The sequence below is a fragment of the Adiantum capillus-veneris genome, chromosome 10 (genome assembly GCF_014529385.1).
Source record: "Adiantum capillus-veneris isolate H3 chromosome 10, ASM1452938v2, whole genome shotgun sequence".
NCBI classification, from domain to species: Eukaryota; Viridiplantae; Streptophyta; class Polypodiopsida; order Polypodiales; family Pteridaceae; genus Adiantum; species Adiantum capillus-veneris.
In genome coordinates this window covers 154,746,387-154,761,957 of record NC_140940.1, presented here as the reverse complement: position 1 = coordinate 154,761,957, position 15,571 = coordinate 154,746,387, and the positions used below count along the sequence as shown (strand labels likewise).

The 15,571-nt window shown below is 40.7% G+C and overlaps 1 protein-coding gene across 1 annotated transcript; it reads left to right on the top strand.

Annotated features, from left to right (window-relative positions):
• The first annotated feature begins 12,600 nt into the window (after positions 1 to 12,600).
• LOC147449906 (uncharacterized) lies at positions 12,601 to 13,858 on the top strand. Its single transcript, XM_086521646.1, has 6 exons — positions 12,601 to 12,616; positions 12,705 to 12,773; positions 12,945 to 13,106; positions 13,263 to 13,315; positions 13,399 to 13,466; positions 13,630 to 13,858. Exons 1-6 carry the CDS (start codon positions 12,601 to 12,603, stop codon positions 13,856 to 13,858), a joined length of 597 nt encoding a protein of 198 aa, XP_086377772.1.
• The last annotated feature ends 1,713 nt before the right edge of the window (positions 13,859 to 15,571 follow it).

Genomic DNA, 15,571 nt, shown 5'->3' with positions numbered 1-15,571 from the left:
GCCTAAACACACTCCAGTTAATGTGGTTGCAAGATCAATGTACCATGCAAGGGATCAATACCCAACTTATATTCTAGGTTCCCAGGCAATGTGAAAGTTCCCACATGATCCAAAATGCTTAGAATGGACTTTCAATATGTTATTTGAAGTACAAAATAGATATGACACCCACTCTAGAGTGTATTGGAAGCTTTTTCAAGAATGATTATCATATAGTTGTATGTGTTGACTAGAGAGTTTATTGTACGCTTAGCCCCTTAATGTATGCAATCATAGGAGAGAAAAATACATTGCATACATTATTGGAATTGATTGTTGGTAGCATCCAACACCAACAGTCGTTTACCTCTTCTTCAAGAGCATATTTTTGATTTATTATGTATAGGTTAACAGGCTCTTTACGAGTTCCAGATTGTATCTATTATTTTACTTTATGTGCCTTGGGAGGTTGGCCATTTTTAAAAAAGAGAAATCCCAAAATATGAGTAAATATCTCCGAGCAACCTATTTTTTGTGCGAGCTCAGACAAGAATCATTTCTAAATAATTTGACATATTAAATGAGCTAACTTAGGCAATGTTGAGCAATTTCACTTCTTTGATCACCCCAAAACATAAAAAGCAAGGAACTACTCGAAATCAACAATAATTTGAGCTTCCCCAGACAAAAATGTCGATGGATAATCTGCTGATATATTATGAAATGAGTTGACTTAGGCAACTCTGAGCACATTGACATATAAAGGTGTCCCTAAACACCAAAAGTATGGAAGCAATACCCTCAGATAAATTTATTTTGCAATCATGAATTCAACTACATTCTGTTATTATTGTACTAAATGTCTTGAGCCAAGCAATGTTGAGCAGATTTACATATATGATCACCCCAAAATGTTGAAAGAGAGAAACCACCTCAAATTAGCAATAATTTGGTCCATCTCACAAGAAAATATTAATGAAATTTTGACAAAGGTGCCTCAAAACATTGAAAAGAAGATATAACACAAAACCAACCATTCGGTACATAGTATTACCTTGTGATCCCTTGACAAAAATAAAAACTATTAAAAGTATCATTAAATAGCTTGCACTACAACCACTTTGGTCAAAGCTGCCTGATGGATAAACTCATGGGCCATTGCATCTAACCTCAGCAACAACTGAAGAAACACATAATATATATGCTTGCATGGTATATATCCAAGCTTCTTACTCTCACGCTTCTGAAAATCCTCACATGTGCATCGTGGGAAATCAGACAGCATACTAGAATAGGACACCCCTTTAGCCAATGACCCATCCATATTAGTGTAGAATATGTGTGACTCATTACAAACAATTATTACTTCTTTGACTAGTTCTGCTGACATGGCCCTTCCGAGGTCAATTCTGCATTGGAACTCTTTAGTCAACTTGGACCTCCACTTAACAACCTTGCCCTCTCTGTATAATGGGCAAAAAGCCCTTGGTATGCGGCCTGGAGCTCGAGCACACCTATCATTTTTTACGCCCTCTGTAGTGTCATGAAGCACAAATCCACTAGATTGAAGATGCTTCACTTCGTGTAAACTCAATGTTGTTCCCTGCGCCACATGCCATTCTCCGGGAGCCGGTCCAGGAGGTCCCACAACCATCTCATGAACATTCCATGTGTGCACATTACTGGTATTGCAAAACCAAATATATCCTTCTCTAACTCCACCTACATTTGAGTTGGAGCCGGGGTATTGTCATCGTCCCCAAAAGCAAGGGGCTAGTGTTCCATTTCTAATATTAAAAGAATCATCATTTATGAATCGACCGCATCGATTACTTTCTCCACCAACCACTCCAAAGCATGTGACCTTGGACCCTGGCTCTGTTCGTCTGATGGCCCACATACTCTTGGCAAATGGCATCTCAGACCAAGAATTGGTCACATCACGAGCTCCATCTCTTTTCTAACGAGAACCACCAATGTCAACGGTTTCTGTGACAAATTCTGGCCTGTGGCTGTCCTCATCAAGTTTCACTTCTGCATCAACAAAGATAGGTCTTTTTTTCCTAATGCTCTTTTCTCTTGTGGGAATTCTATTCATTTCAGGACTATTGAAACCCATTTCCTCCATAGAACCAATAGCATAATCAGCTAGTTTTTTTGTGGTTGATACACCAGAAGTATGATGCATGAAGCGCTTCGCCAAGTTTTCCAAGCCTGGACCCACAAAGGTACGGACATTTTTAAGATATGCATTATACTTTACACTTTGCAGCACTGCCATGGCCATGTCCGCACCAGCTGCCTCTTACAAGTTTAGATATTTCTCATATCCAGTAAATGCTCGCATGCTTGCATGCTTTGTCTCTGAAAGATTTGTATTAGGCACAAACATACAAGACTCATCTTGGGACACAAATCTGCCACCTCAATGAAAAACTCTAACATCCCACCAAGCCAGCCATGTTTCTAAACAAGGAATCTCATCATGGATTGCATGACCAACAGTCCAAAATCGACGTAGTTCCCCTTTGCAAATGTCATCTTGATTCTCTGAAGGGGCATTTCTCCACTTGCGGCATAAGATCTTGTGTTCTTCTTGAGAAGAAGGACGTATACACTTGGTTGTGTGTCGTATCATGGACTACTCCCAGTGAAAAGCACAAGATCTTTGTTTATCAGGTGTGACTTTTTTTGCACCTCCAAAATACACTGTACGAACTGCAATCCAGTTAGCATCTGCTTCATCAGCCACCATAAAGCCTTTGAACTCTGGCTTGTCAAAGCCTGCATCCTTAACAACCTTATTAAGCATTTTCCAGAATTCAATTTGAGCAAACTTATTCTCTACAATAAATTCACAAGTAGCAATGGTCATTAATTCACGAACAAATGGGTCGTACACACTTGCAGACATTGTTGGCCATCCATTTACACGATGAACGTGATCAAAATGGACCCACATATTTTCAAGGTTGCCACCTGGTCTCATTCGATTAACCAAGTCAACTCCACTTCCAGGACCTTTCATTGACATCTTGAAAACATGTGGCTGTTGATCTTTCCCAAGCTGTCTTGGAAATAGTACACTTTGAATGTAAGGATACCTACTTTTACTTTTAAGCTCAAGAACAGCCTCCAAACCTTTTGCAGTAATATTCTTTGATTTTTTTGCAATCTCCAATGTTCTTTCAATCCTTTGTTTATTGGATAATGGAGTAATTGTATCCAAGAAGGAAGCAAACTCATCATCACCCATGGCATCTGAGACAGGTTCACCTTCCACAACTAATTTATCCATAATAATGTCCTGTGTTGTCATGCGCTCTAATTACTTTGCAGTTGTGAATGGTTCAATAGTAGCACGTTTCTTCATTAGTGCATCAATTTAATCACTGAGGCTTTACATTTCCCTTCTCTACAAAAATGCTTGTGTTCCCCTAAATGAAGAACACACCTTGTGGAATTCAATTTATCTCTTGGCAAGTAGTAGTAGATCATGGCAGGACAAATAGCAACACACTCTGGCACCTGAGAGCAATGCATACAACTCAAAGTGCCGTATTCTTGGGATACTAATCCACATGGTGGAGATTTTAATAATCGGCCTTTCCAATGAACTTCATTACTTATCTTGAGTCCCGTGTAGTATGGGCAGTCCACATTAACACATCTGAGATGTCTAGAACATCTGCTGAATCTCACATCACCCATAAATGAATCCGAACTACAAGTGACGTACTCTGTCCACATATGGCTATCGTGTCGTTGTTCCATCATCCCTTCATTCCAGAAGAGTCACCAACAACTGGAAACTCAACTGGCACATATCCATCATAATAAGTAGGCAGCTCATTTACTTTGACAATCTCTCTGATCTGATTAAGGGAGTGAAACAATCGACTTTGTCTAGGCAGTGCTCGGATCATTTCTATTACACTTGTGATAGGTTTTGAGGGTTCATCTAGATTTGAATCTAAGGGGATAGGAACATCCGAGCTACCGGCACCAAGAACTTTGTAGAACGGACAGTATTCATGATCAAGCAAATACCCTTCTTCTCCAGTGCTGGTTGCAATCACCTCTAACTTCACCTGCTCACCGGATAGGGTCAATGGATGAAGGCTAAACATTAATGTATCCAATGCAAAATGGCTTCTAATATTAGCAGTGGAAAGTTCAATATGCCTTTTATTAGATATAATGACAAGCTTCTGTGATTTAGAAGGGCCAAAAATAGTAATATGCCTAGAAATTGTGAAGAATACTAACAGTCCTTAGGACAACGCCTCGCTATATTTCAAAGAAGACTAACAAATTTACACTATTTCCAAAACCTTTATCCTTTTCGGCGCATTGAAGACTTGAATTTCTTGAAATGATGAGTAAAGAAAGTTTTTTCAATTCCGAGACCATAATATCTTCTGAAGAGGATTCTCTTATTATTGAGGTTTTATGACATTAACGTTTTTTATTGCGGAAATAAGATTTTTTAGTATAGCTGGCTTTTGATTTTTTTGATTGCGGAAATAAAATTGCAGAAATAAGACTCTAAATTTGAGAGGGATAATCACATTAGAAATTTCATATTGTAACTAAAAACTCCATAACTTGAATCGGCTTGAGAACCTTATTGCTTCAATTTGAGCCGATCATATTTATAAAACATTTGCAAGAAAAAACTAGAAGAAAATGAAATAAAAGTTGGAGCCTAGAAATAAGTTAGGTCCAAGTAAGTTTTGATTTCGAGTTTTTCGCCTCAAAATAAATAACAAGTTAGTTTTGATTTTAAGTGCTGGCGCGGCGAGTGTGGAAAGATCAGGGTTCCCGTGCAATCATAGAGATATTTTGCTAATGCTCAAAAAGTTCAATCGGTGTCAATAGCGCCCCCCTCAACTTGCATCCACTCGAATGTGTCAAATTCAAGCCTAAAAAAGATAAGATGACTTAAAATTGCTTGGAAGATATCGTTACTATCTGGCTATGGCAGTGATAGAGAGAGTGGGAGAGTGTCACAGAAGTGCAAAAGATCACTCCAGAGCTCCTGCCAAGTTGTTGTCCCGTCTTCCGGCATCGTTCAATCGACCACCTCAGTCCGTGTCGCTCTCATGGCAGGTACGCCGCTCACAGCCATGCCTTCCTCTTATACACACAGTCCAGGAGGCAAAGGGGTCCAATGAGAGTTTAGTTTAATTATTAAATTACCTAAAGCTCTCACAAAAGGGGAAAGGGGGACACATGTCAAAAGGCTATCACTTATGCTGCTTAATTGTGATAGGCTAGCCCTGGGGAGGTCCAATGGGATGAGAGCAAGAGCAATTAGCAAGAGGGCTCGCACAAGAGAGAGAGGGGGGCTGATTTTTGCAAGGCATTATCACACACACACTCACACAATCTCATGTGTGAAGAAAGAGAAGACTATCTCTTCCCAAGCTTTAATGGAGAGCTCATCACCTACTCCAAGCTTGTGAGATAGAAGCCTACATCAACACACTCTTGGAATGTGGATGCAAATCCAACCAAGAGCCAAGCTTCAAAGCATGCTCATCTCCTCTACCAAGCTAATTACTAAGCTAAGCTATGCTAATATGAGGGATTATGTGAGGAGATGTACATCTTTCTCGTAAGATACTCCTTCTTCCTCTCAATCTACTCTCATACCCTGCTAGCTCTCACCATCTTCGAAGGTGTGTGAGTTCTTGGGTCTGAGAACGGGGACAATTAAAGTTGTGTTTGCTAAGTGTTTTGCTTAGTGCATGAAGCTTTCATCTTCATTGCACTAGCTAGTCTTGAAGGAACACAAATAATTGTATTGTACAATGTCTCTCTTGATGGGAGAAACCATAATACAAAGCCTTTTGAAGGGGGGACCGGATCCATGCAAATCTGGTCCTCAACTGTTGTCAATAGCTTAATTTCTCTCTCTTTTGAAAGTATTGTGGATGCTATCTAACTAGGTGTTATGATTTTTGTTGCTCTCTCCACCCAAGCACTCTTGTAATTCTCATTAGGAATCTATTCTAATGAAATGCCCACTATGTTCATGCTAATTTCTGCTACACACAAGTTTTTAGGCCATTAAATGTTACATTGGTATCAGAGCACAAGGTTTCTCTTTTCTTGCTCAAGAAGGGAGGTCCTCAAGCTAGCTATAAATGGTTGGTATTATTAATTGCCTGTGAGTAAGTAGAATAGGGATTTTTCAGCCTTGCAGTGCGCCTGCCTTCGTGCAGTTAACGGGGCATCACCGTCGAGAGCTATGGTCTTAATAGTGGAGTCCTACGGGGCTTTCCTACAGCTTAATCACTATTGAGCTATTAGAAGCTTGACAGGAGCCGGTGCTGTTTTGGTGTTGAAAGACCCTCTCTTCATTCCTTGCAATTAATGGTATTCGAGCCGCGGGTACAGTAGCTTGAGTGCTTTTTCTAAAGGGGTAAAGAGGAGTAGCAACTAGGGCTTGAAGTGCCAAAGTACACCTAAAAAGTTTACACCTAAAAGTTGTTAGAATGGCTGACAATAGTAAAGAGAGTGAAATTAATGTTGATAACTTTGATTTTGCTAATGAGCAAGCTACTAATGATGCTCCGATGCTTGTTAACTATCTTATTTCTAGGCTTCAACAAGACATGGGCAATCCATCTCTCCAAAGCGAAGTGCAACGATAGCTCCGTGCTCACGGAATTCTCCAAGCTCATCACCATGACGAGAGAACACCTAGGAAGCCTCCTTGTGAGACTCCCAAAAGAGGTCTCTCTCCGATTCGGGAAGAAGAAGAGAATCCGTACGAAGGGCTCACTTCTTGATGATGCATCTCCTTCCCAAAGGAGAACTCAAGAGCCTCCACCGAAGGAACGAGAAAGAAGTGAGTCTCCCGCCACCTCGGCGGAGATGGCTCCACGAAGACGACGGGCTAAACGCTCTCCATCACCACTAAAGAGGAGAAGACCATCACACTCTTCTCCACGCCATAATTCAAAGAGGGATGATAAAAAGCAAGTGAAGAAAAAGGTGAGAAAGAGGACACCCTCTTCTCCATCTTCTTCATCCTCTTCCTCTTATGAAAGTGATGGTAAAGACGACGAAGATCAAGACAAGAAAAAGGCGAGAAAGAGGTCACCCTCTTCTCCACCTTCTTCAAATTCTTCACCTTCTGAAGAAAGTGATGGTGCAACCTTTGAACCATCAAAAAGAAGAGGCCATAGGAAATCCTATGCTGCATGGAAGAGGTCATCCAAGCTGAAGAAGTTCAAATAGGGAGGGAAGAGCATCTCTTTCCTTACCTATGATGATACCTTTGGTGCTACGGACAATGTCTTGGACTTTATCCAGCAATTCAATGCGGCGTTTGGAGATGAGGTCTTCACGCAGTCCTCTAAGCTATGCCATGTAGCTATTCACTTTCAAAAGTTCGCCAGGCAATGGTGGTCTAGCCTACGAGCCAACGGTGAAGCTCCACGAACATGGAAAGCTTTAAGAGCTTCCATTATGAAGCAGTTTTTGGCCACCGATGCCAAAGACAAAGTACTCACCGAATGGCGAAGCTTAAAGCTCTCTCCCAATGAATCCATCCACAAATATGTAGACATGTTTTGGGACCTACAACTCAAAGCCACTGTCTTCAAAAAGTTGGATTTTGGAGAGAAAAAGCAACAATTTTGTGCGGGCTTAACCGAAGAAATGGCGGAGTATGTCAACTCCCAAAGGCCACGTACCATATCGGCGATAATACACCATACTATGGTGGCCTCTCAAATCAATTTCCAAACGAGGGCTAAAAGAAACAATGAGCCCACGGAAAACAAGGGTTCCAACAAGCCTAAGGGGAAGGACAATGTCCAAAAGTCTCCTAAGGGCAACTTTAACAAAGCTAAAGAGAAGGGAGTTTACAAAGATAAGAACAAACTCTCTCCTAAAGAGCTTGAGCGTTATCGCAAGGATAACCGGTGTTTCAAGTGCGGCGAACAAGGGCATGCGTACCGCGCTTGTCCCCAAAAGAACAACCGCCAATATCCTCCTAGAGCTTCCTTGGTTGAAATCCAATAGGAGGAGACTCACCGAACTCATCACAAAGGATCTCCTCTATGCCATGCTTAGGGAAAGGTAAGAGAACATGATGCTTTTATTCTCTTTGACCCTGGTTCTACTCACAATTTTATATCTATAGAGTTGGCCACTGAGCTAGGCATACAATCCTACGAGATGGGAGATGTCCTACCCGCAGACAGTGCCTTCAAGGGGCAAGAAGCTTCAGTCACTCCCTTAATCGGGAAATTGAGGCTTCATGTCCAAGGCTATGTGGACAAAGAGGACTTCTTTATCTCTCCTCTCAAGCATGAGGATGTAATCCTAGGGGCACCATGGTTTGACCGTCGGGCTGCCGATGTTAAATTTCCTGAAAGGAGAATCTCCTTTAAGTTCAGGGAAAAAGACATGTATATAGATGCTAAGGAAATGGGTAACACTATTCCCATTGTACATACACCAGCTTTCAACAAGTCAATAAAGAGCTCTATTTCTGTGTACATGATTTTTGTTAAAGATTCTCAAAATGAACCTAATGCTTTAGCAAAAGAAAATAAAAGCAAGCAAAAGGAATTAGAGTTATCCAATTTTCTCAAGGGGTTTCAAGATGTTTTTATTGACGACATCCCTTGTGAGCTACCTCCTAAACGAGGTAATGATGACCATGCAATTGAACTTCTTCCAGGAAGTTCACCGCCTAACAAACCTCCTTATAGAGTTTCTCAAGCTCAACAAGAGGAGATTATGCGGCAAGTGCATGAGTTAGTTGAGAAGGGCATGGTTAGGCCTAGCTCATCTCCATTTTGCTCACGGGTGCTACTAGTGCAAAAGAAAGACGGCACATATCGAATGTGTGTTGACTATAGAGCACTAAATAGGATCACTATCAAGAATAGGTTTCCCATTCCACGGGTAGAAGACCTATTTGATAAGCTACAAGGATCGACCTACTTCTGTAGGATTGACCTAGTGGTTATCCTCTCTATGGCAATAGACTATGTGTTACTAACTCACTACGTGAGAAAGTAAGGTATGAATCTCATGCTCCACCTTATGCGGGGCATAGAGGAATTTAGTCTACCTTAAAGGGAATTGAAACATATTTCTATTGGCCTACCATGAAAGTGAACATACAAGAGTATTTTTCGAAATGTGTGGTATGCCAAAAGACAAAATTTGATAGAGGAAAGCAACTTTGATTGCTTCAACCCTTGCCAATCCCTAATTCACCATGGGAGAGCATATCCATGGATTTTATCTTTGGATTGCCTAAGTCTATCCATGGGAATATGGGAATATGGACGATAGTAGACAGGTTCAGTAAACAAGCTCATTCTATACCTGTCAAAAAGACTATCAAAGCCCATCAAATGGCAACCCTCTTCATTTCACAAATTTTCAAGTACCATGGCTTGCCAATGTCCATAGTGTCGGATAGAGATCCTAGAATGACCAGTAATTTCTGGAAGGGTCTCTTTGAGAATTTAGGGACAAGGCTAAACTTCTCTTCGGCCTATCATCCACAAACGGATGGCCAAAGTGAAATAGCTAACCTAACCATTCTCGATCTACTAAAAGCCTATGTAACGGAAGTAGATCAAAGATCCCAATGGGAGAAGTACTTACCCTTAGTGGAGTATGCTTACAATAACACTGTACATACTTCCACGGGAAAAGCACCTTCCGAGGTAATTGAGGGAAGATCAAAAAGTCCCTTGCTACTTAAGGTACATGGGAAGATCTTTGCTGTAGATGAGTATAGCCGAGACCTACAAGAATCTTTTCAAAAGATTAAGGATGCTATCTCTATCTCATAGCAAAGGCAAAAGGCTGCCGCTAACAAGCACAGAAGAGCCCAAACCTTTAAAGAAAATGATTGGGTTTTATTAAAGTTTCGTAAGGCTCAATTCAGGCACACGACGGGCAAGCATCCTACGGGCCACCAAAAGTACTATGCTAAACTAGAAAAAAAGTACTATGGTCCCTTCCAGATTCTTAGGCCAATCAATGAGATGGCCTATCAACTCAAGTTTCCCAATCATTGGCTCATACACAATGCTTTCCATGTGAGCCTATTAAAGCCTTATAAAGGAGAGCCACCTCAAGAACCAACTATTGAAGACCCACCAGAGATCGAGGACCAAGAGGAGGTGCTGCAGCCCGAGTCCATTCTCCGACATGAAGACAAGGTATTAAGAGGCGGTAAGACTATCCGACGATATCTTATTAAGTTTAAGAATTATCCTTTTGAAGATGCTAGATGGATGCAAGGCATACAATTAAAGGATAACCTAAACCTTGTCAATGCTTACAATGCTTCGCAAGAGTAAGCAAATGTACAAAATGTTAAAAATGAACAAAGTTTTTGTCTTATAAGACTCTTTTTTTCTTTATTGTGCACAAAAGTGAAGTAGTATGCATGCTTAGATCAAGTTTGCGGAGACGACGTCTCCCAAACACCAAGTAGAGCTTGTCACTCTACTATGGAAGACTGATAGGACTAATGTGCAGACATGCTTGCGGCAGCCTCAGGCTCTCAAGCGCCAAATGGACTAGTCTTCCATTCTGGAATGATGTCGTAGGGTAACATAGGGATCCTCTACCTGCTAAGAAAAGGACTCATGAATATGCTTTATCTTCATAGTCGAGGACGACTGTGATTTCAAGAGAGAGGTAATGTCATAATAATCAATATCCTAAATTACCTAAAGCTCTCACAAAAGGGGAAAGGGGGACACATGTCAGAAGGCTATCACTTATGCTGCTTAATTGTGATAGGCTAGCCATGGGGAGGTCCAATGGGATGAGAGCAAGAGCAATTAGCAAGAGGGCTCGCCCAAGAGAGAGAGGGGGGCTGATTTTTGCAAGGCATTATCACACACACACTCACACAATCTCATGTGTGAAGAAAGAGAAGACTATCTCTTCCCAAGCTTTAATGGAGAGCTCATCACCTACTCCAAGCTTGTGAGATAGAAGCCTACATCAACACACTCTTGGCATGTGGATGCAAATCCAACCAAGAGCCAAGCTTCAAAGCATGCTCATCTCCCTACCAAGCTAATTACTAAGCTAAGATATGCTAATATGAGTGATTATGTGAGGAGATGTACATCTTTCTCGTAAGATACTCCTTCTTCCTCTCAATCTACTCTCATACCCTGCTAGCTCTCACCATCTTCGAAGGTGTGTGAGGTCTTGGGTCTGAGAACGGGGATAATTAAAGTTGTTTTTGCTAAGTGTTTTGCTTAGTGCATGAAGATTTCATCTTCATTGCACTAGCTAGTCTTGAAGGAACACAAAGAATTGTATTGTACAATGTCTCTCTTGATGGGAGAAACCATAATACAAAGCCTTTTGGAGGGGGGACCGGATCCATGCAAATCCGGTCCTCAACTGTTGTCAATAGCTTAATTTCTCTCTCTTTTGAAAGTATTGTTGATGCTATCTAACTAGGTGTTATGCTTTTTGTTGCTCTCTCCACCCAAGCACTCTTGTAATTCTCATTAGGAATCTATTCTAATGAAATGCCCACTATGTTCATGCTAATTTTCGCTACACATAAGTTTTTAGAACATTAAATGTTACAGGAAACATTAGAGAAGATTAACTTAATTGCTATTGTGGATGCTCCAATACAGAACAAGCTGTTATGGTTATCTCTTTTAGAGGCGGACAATCTCACTAAGACAGCATATGGCATTAAAAAAGGAGATGTTGCTTATGGAACGTGAGACTTTTCCTTTCACTACTCTTAATGCTTTGAATCAAGTATTAAATTGTTCTTCAATTTGTTTTTGTGTCCACTCAAGCTGGCTTCGTAGGGAGGGTCTCTTGGCTAGGGTCTATGATAGAGCCTCACAGTTGGTGACAAATATGTTGGGTACATGTGGAGATATTGTATTGTCAGCTGATTGTACCCTTATGTTCTACTTTGAGGAGATAAAGCTTGAGGCTAGGCCACATCTCTTTCCTTTGGAGGTATCTTTGGAAATGAGAACAGAAGATGTTGATAAACAAGCCCTCAAAAAGCTTGACACTTTGCGTATGGCTGCACAAAGATTGGCATACAAGTATTTTTGTTTCCAAGGCATCATGTAAATAAATAAATTTTATTTATAGAAGTTTAGGAATGATGTATCTATTGTCGTTTTTGTCAAGATTCTTGAACTTTTTGGTGTCATGAAAGATTCTTCCTTCGATTCCACTACTTGCTAGAAAGTGGACATAAGTAAAGATACCCAATTCATGTATGTATTCAAAGAAGTTACATAAGCTTTCTTCATGGGGGATTGAAGCTTGCCCTTGGTGGATAGACATGGAGAAAGGCCATGTTTTAGCTTGTGAGAGAGATCTCAGAGATGCAATTGGAGGTAGTTTTGTGTCAGTTTTATTGAGAGCCGTAGGTGCAGGATTTCCTCCTAGAACGGCTACACAAGTACGAGTACCATCTTCAGGTAGAGATACAGAACTTTGTCCACATCTTTAACCTTGAAATGTATAAACTTGGTAATTCTAAAGTATTTTCATTGAGAAGGGATTTCTTGAAAAGGAAAGGAAGCTATAGCAGACACTATTGTAGATGAGTTGATGGAGAAGGCTATGCCATCCTCACATGGTAGTACTTCTCATACTTAATAACATCATTACACTTTATAGTCAATTATTATGTTTCTTTGTCTAATTTTGTGCTGTTACTTTCTCAGATATTGGTGGATCTTGTCAATTGCGTCGTGTCTTTTCATTTGATTATCCAGATAATGTCTCGATGCATGGTCATATTAGACATGATTTTGTTGTCACCGGGGACTACATTGCCATTTCTCGAGATTTTTCATTGGAAGTAAGGTCTCCATCTTGGGCTATGATTCATGAGCATATGCTCAAGGCCCGGCCAAGTGATCTTGTTTATAGGCGAAACAACAAGTCAGTTGCTTGGGCTGTAGATTTTATTTTCCTCGACCTTCCATATGGAGGATTGATGAGTGGCTATGGTGTCCCGCCCATGAGGGATACGATCACAGAGGATCATGTCCGTGCGGGAATTCATCTCGCATGGAACACGTTATCGGACTTGGGTTGGTTGTTAATCATGGCCTCTTTTGCAGGTTTGTAGTCTCTAACCACTTTAAAGTTTGTATTTGAGGTTCACATTTGAAGTATACAAATCACTCATGTGTTGTTTTGCAATTAAGGTGATACACCTCGATGGGTGGAAAGGTTCTGCATTTCTTCTGACATGCATATTTATCGACGAACAGTAGTGCTTCATCACACTCCCTACGGCTTCATGGAAGCAAGAGGAGACAAAGTTCAGGTAGCTTGTATTTCTCTTTTGTAGTTGATGTAAGGTGTGTTCCTTTTTAAAAAAATAACTTTTTTGGTATTATATGTGTGTAGTTTGACACCTCGATGTTTTACTTGGTGCAATCGACGGGGTTCCACACCGCCTATTTGCATAGCAGAGAGTATGTCTTCTTTTCAAGCACTTGGCATGAGGCCTACAGATTCTATCATGTAGCACTATATTCCCAATACCTCGATATCCATTGCCACCGATGGAGTGCCTTGGCGTGGAACATTGTAGAGGAGCTCTACATTTTTGGGTGCATTTGTGGAGTTGTTATGCAGGAGTAGAGGCATTTGCTTGGAGTTTGGATGCGGGACTACACCTGTGTTGGCGGCATGTGCAGCTTCGGGTCGAGTGTGTGGTTCTTTGGATTATGATGATAGTATTATTACAGGTTTTGTGCAGTCTATGTTTCATCACAAAAAGCAGAGCAGGGAGGAGGCTTCAACCCCTATTGATTTGGAGGATGAGGGTGATAGACCTATGGGCGGGAACCCTTTTGATGACTAGTGAGACTCCCATTCCATAGTTGGACCTTTTACATACTTTTTGCTATCATATATGTGTTTTGGTATTCCTATGCCATTGTGTGTCTAATAATCTATCACTATGTCTTGTTGGTTTTAAAAAGCTGCCATTAGACTCATTGGCTAGTTTATAATTTTTTGTTTTTTTATGAAGTATATTACCCATGTATATGAAGAGGAGGCGAGACGGATGGCGTCAGATGGTCGCTTTGATTTGCAGCTTCATGAGCAACCTCGTATACGCAACATATTTATTGACGATGAACGTGACTCTTCATAGGAGTTTTCGTTTGCAAATTTTGCAATGTACTCTTTTGATAATAAAGAATGAATTGGGTCTATAAAATTCTTGCACGGTTCAAGGTTGCAAGATTAATGAAATTGTCTTTTTTTGCATTATATCTGTCTATTTTAAATCTATTTGTTGTGCTACAAAGTTAGAACTAGGAGTGTCAGTTTATAGATTTTGCAATGTACTCTTTTGATAATAAAAATTGTTTTGGGTCTATAAAATTCTTGCACGGTTCAAGGTTGCAAGATTAATGGTCTTGTCGATGGCATATTAGGCCTTGTCGATGGCAAGCTTGTCAGGTTGGAATCTCTCTCTCTCTCTCTCTCTCTCTCTCTCTCTCTCTCTCTCTCTCTCTCTCTCCCCCCCCCCCCCCCCCCCCCCCCCCCCCCCCCCCCCCCCCCCCCCCAAATAGTTGAGGGGAAAAAGCCTGAGGACAATAGGGGTTGAGAGTATAAAGAGAAAACCCTTAAAACGGATCCTTACCCCGGATGAGGCATCATGCTCAAGCAGGGCCAACAATACTATGAATGAGTATGCCATATATTTCACCCCCATCTTTCTTCTTATGTGTTGTTAATGATTAATGAGCTTGCCAACATCAAGGACCCTTATTCTATAAGAAAACCTCTCCTCTTTCCATCGCATTTTGACACTCCCTCTCTCTCTCTCTCTCTCTCTCTCTAGTTTCCCACGACGTAAAAATTCTCTTCTTTTTCTTCTAAGTCCTTTACTAATTTTCCCTTTTTGTTTCTCTCTCTCTAGCAATCCATGCGGACATGGAGTTCTAGATCTAGCAGTTTCGTCCCAATGAGGAGCAATATAGGAACCAACCAACAAATATATGCAAAATTTTTAAGTGTATCTTATGTAAACAACATTTGTCACACATTCGGCAAAGTCATAGATTTTGAAGTTTTTCTTATGTAAACAACGTTTGTCACAAGTTCTTGTCACAGATTCAACAAAGTCATAGTTTTTAGCCGGTTACAAATATATTAAACCTTTATTTTTGTGAACACTAGCCAATGGTTTATGTTACTTCCTACTTACCAGGGTGGAGGTAATCGAGTAGCACTATAAGAGGATCATCACTATCATTTTGAAGTTATGGTCTTTGGAAAGAAGATAAAGAATATCACATTACAAACCATGAATAATGGGAGCTTAGTTACGGTTCATTCAGATTACCTTGCTTTCACAAATTATCTTGCTCGGATTTTGGTTTGCTCGGATGTTTTTGCTCGGGGTTTGGTAGGACTCGTTTTTAAAACCCTAGGCATATAAGTGAATTGTAGGTCATGTGAAAGGGGAGATATCATTTTTGCGAGAAAACCTAGAGTAGAGAGGAGGAACAAGGAGGCTATGGAGGTGGAGGCTTGGAGCCGCATGTACTCTCTTTCCTAA

Coding starts and splice junctions, on each gene's coding strand:
- LOC147449906 (XM_086521646.1), top strand. Junction 12,774..12,944: donor AGATAATGTCTCGATGCATG/GTCATATTAGAC, acceptor CTTGGGCTGTAG/ATTTTATTTTCCTCGACCTT. Junction 13,316..13,398: donor CAAGAGGAGACAAAGTTCAG/GTAGCTTGTATT, acceptor ATATGTGTGTAG/TTTGACACCTCGATGTTTTA.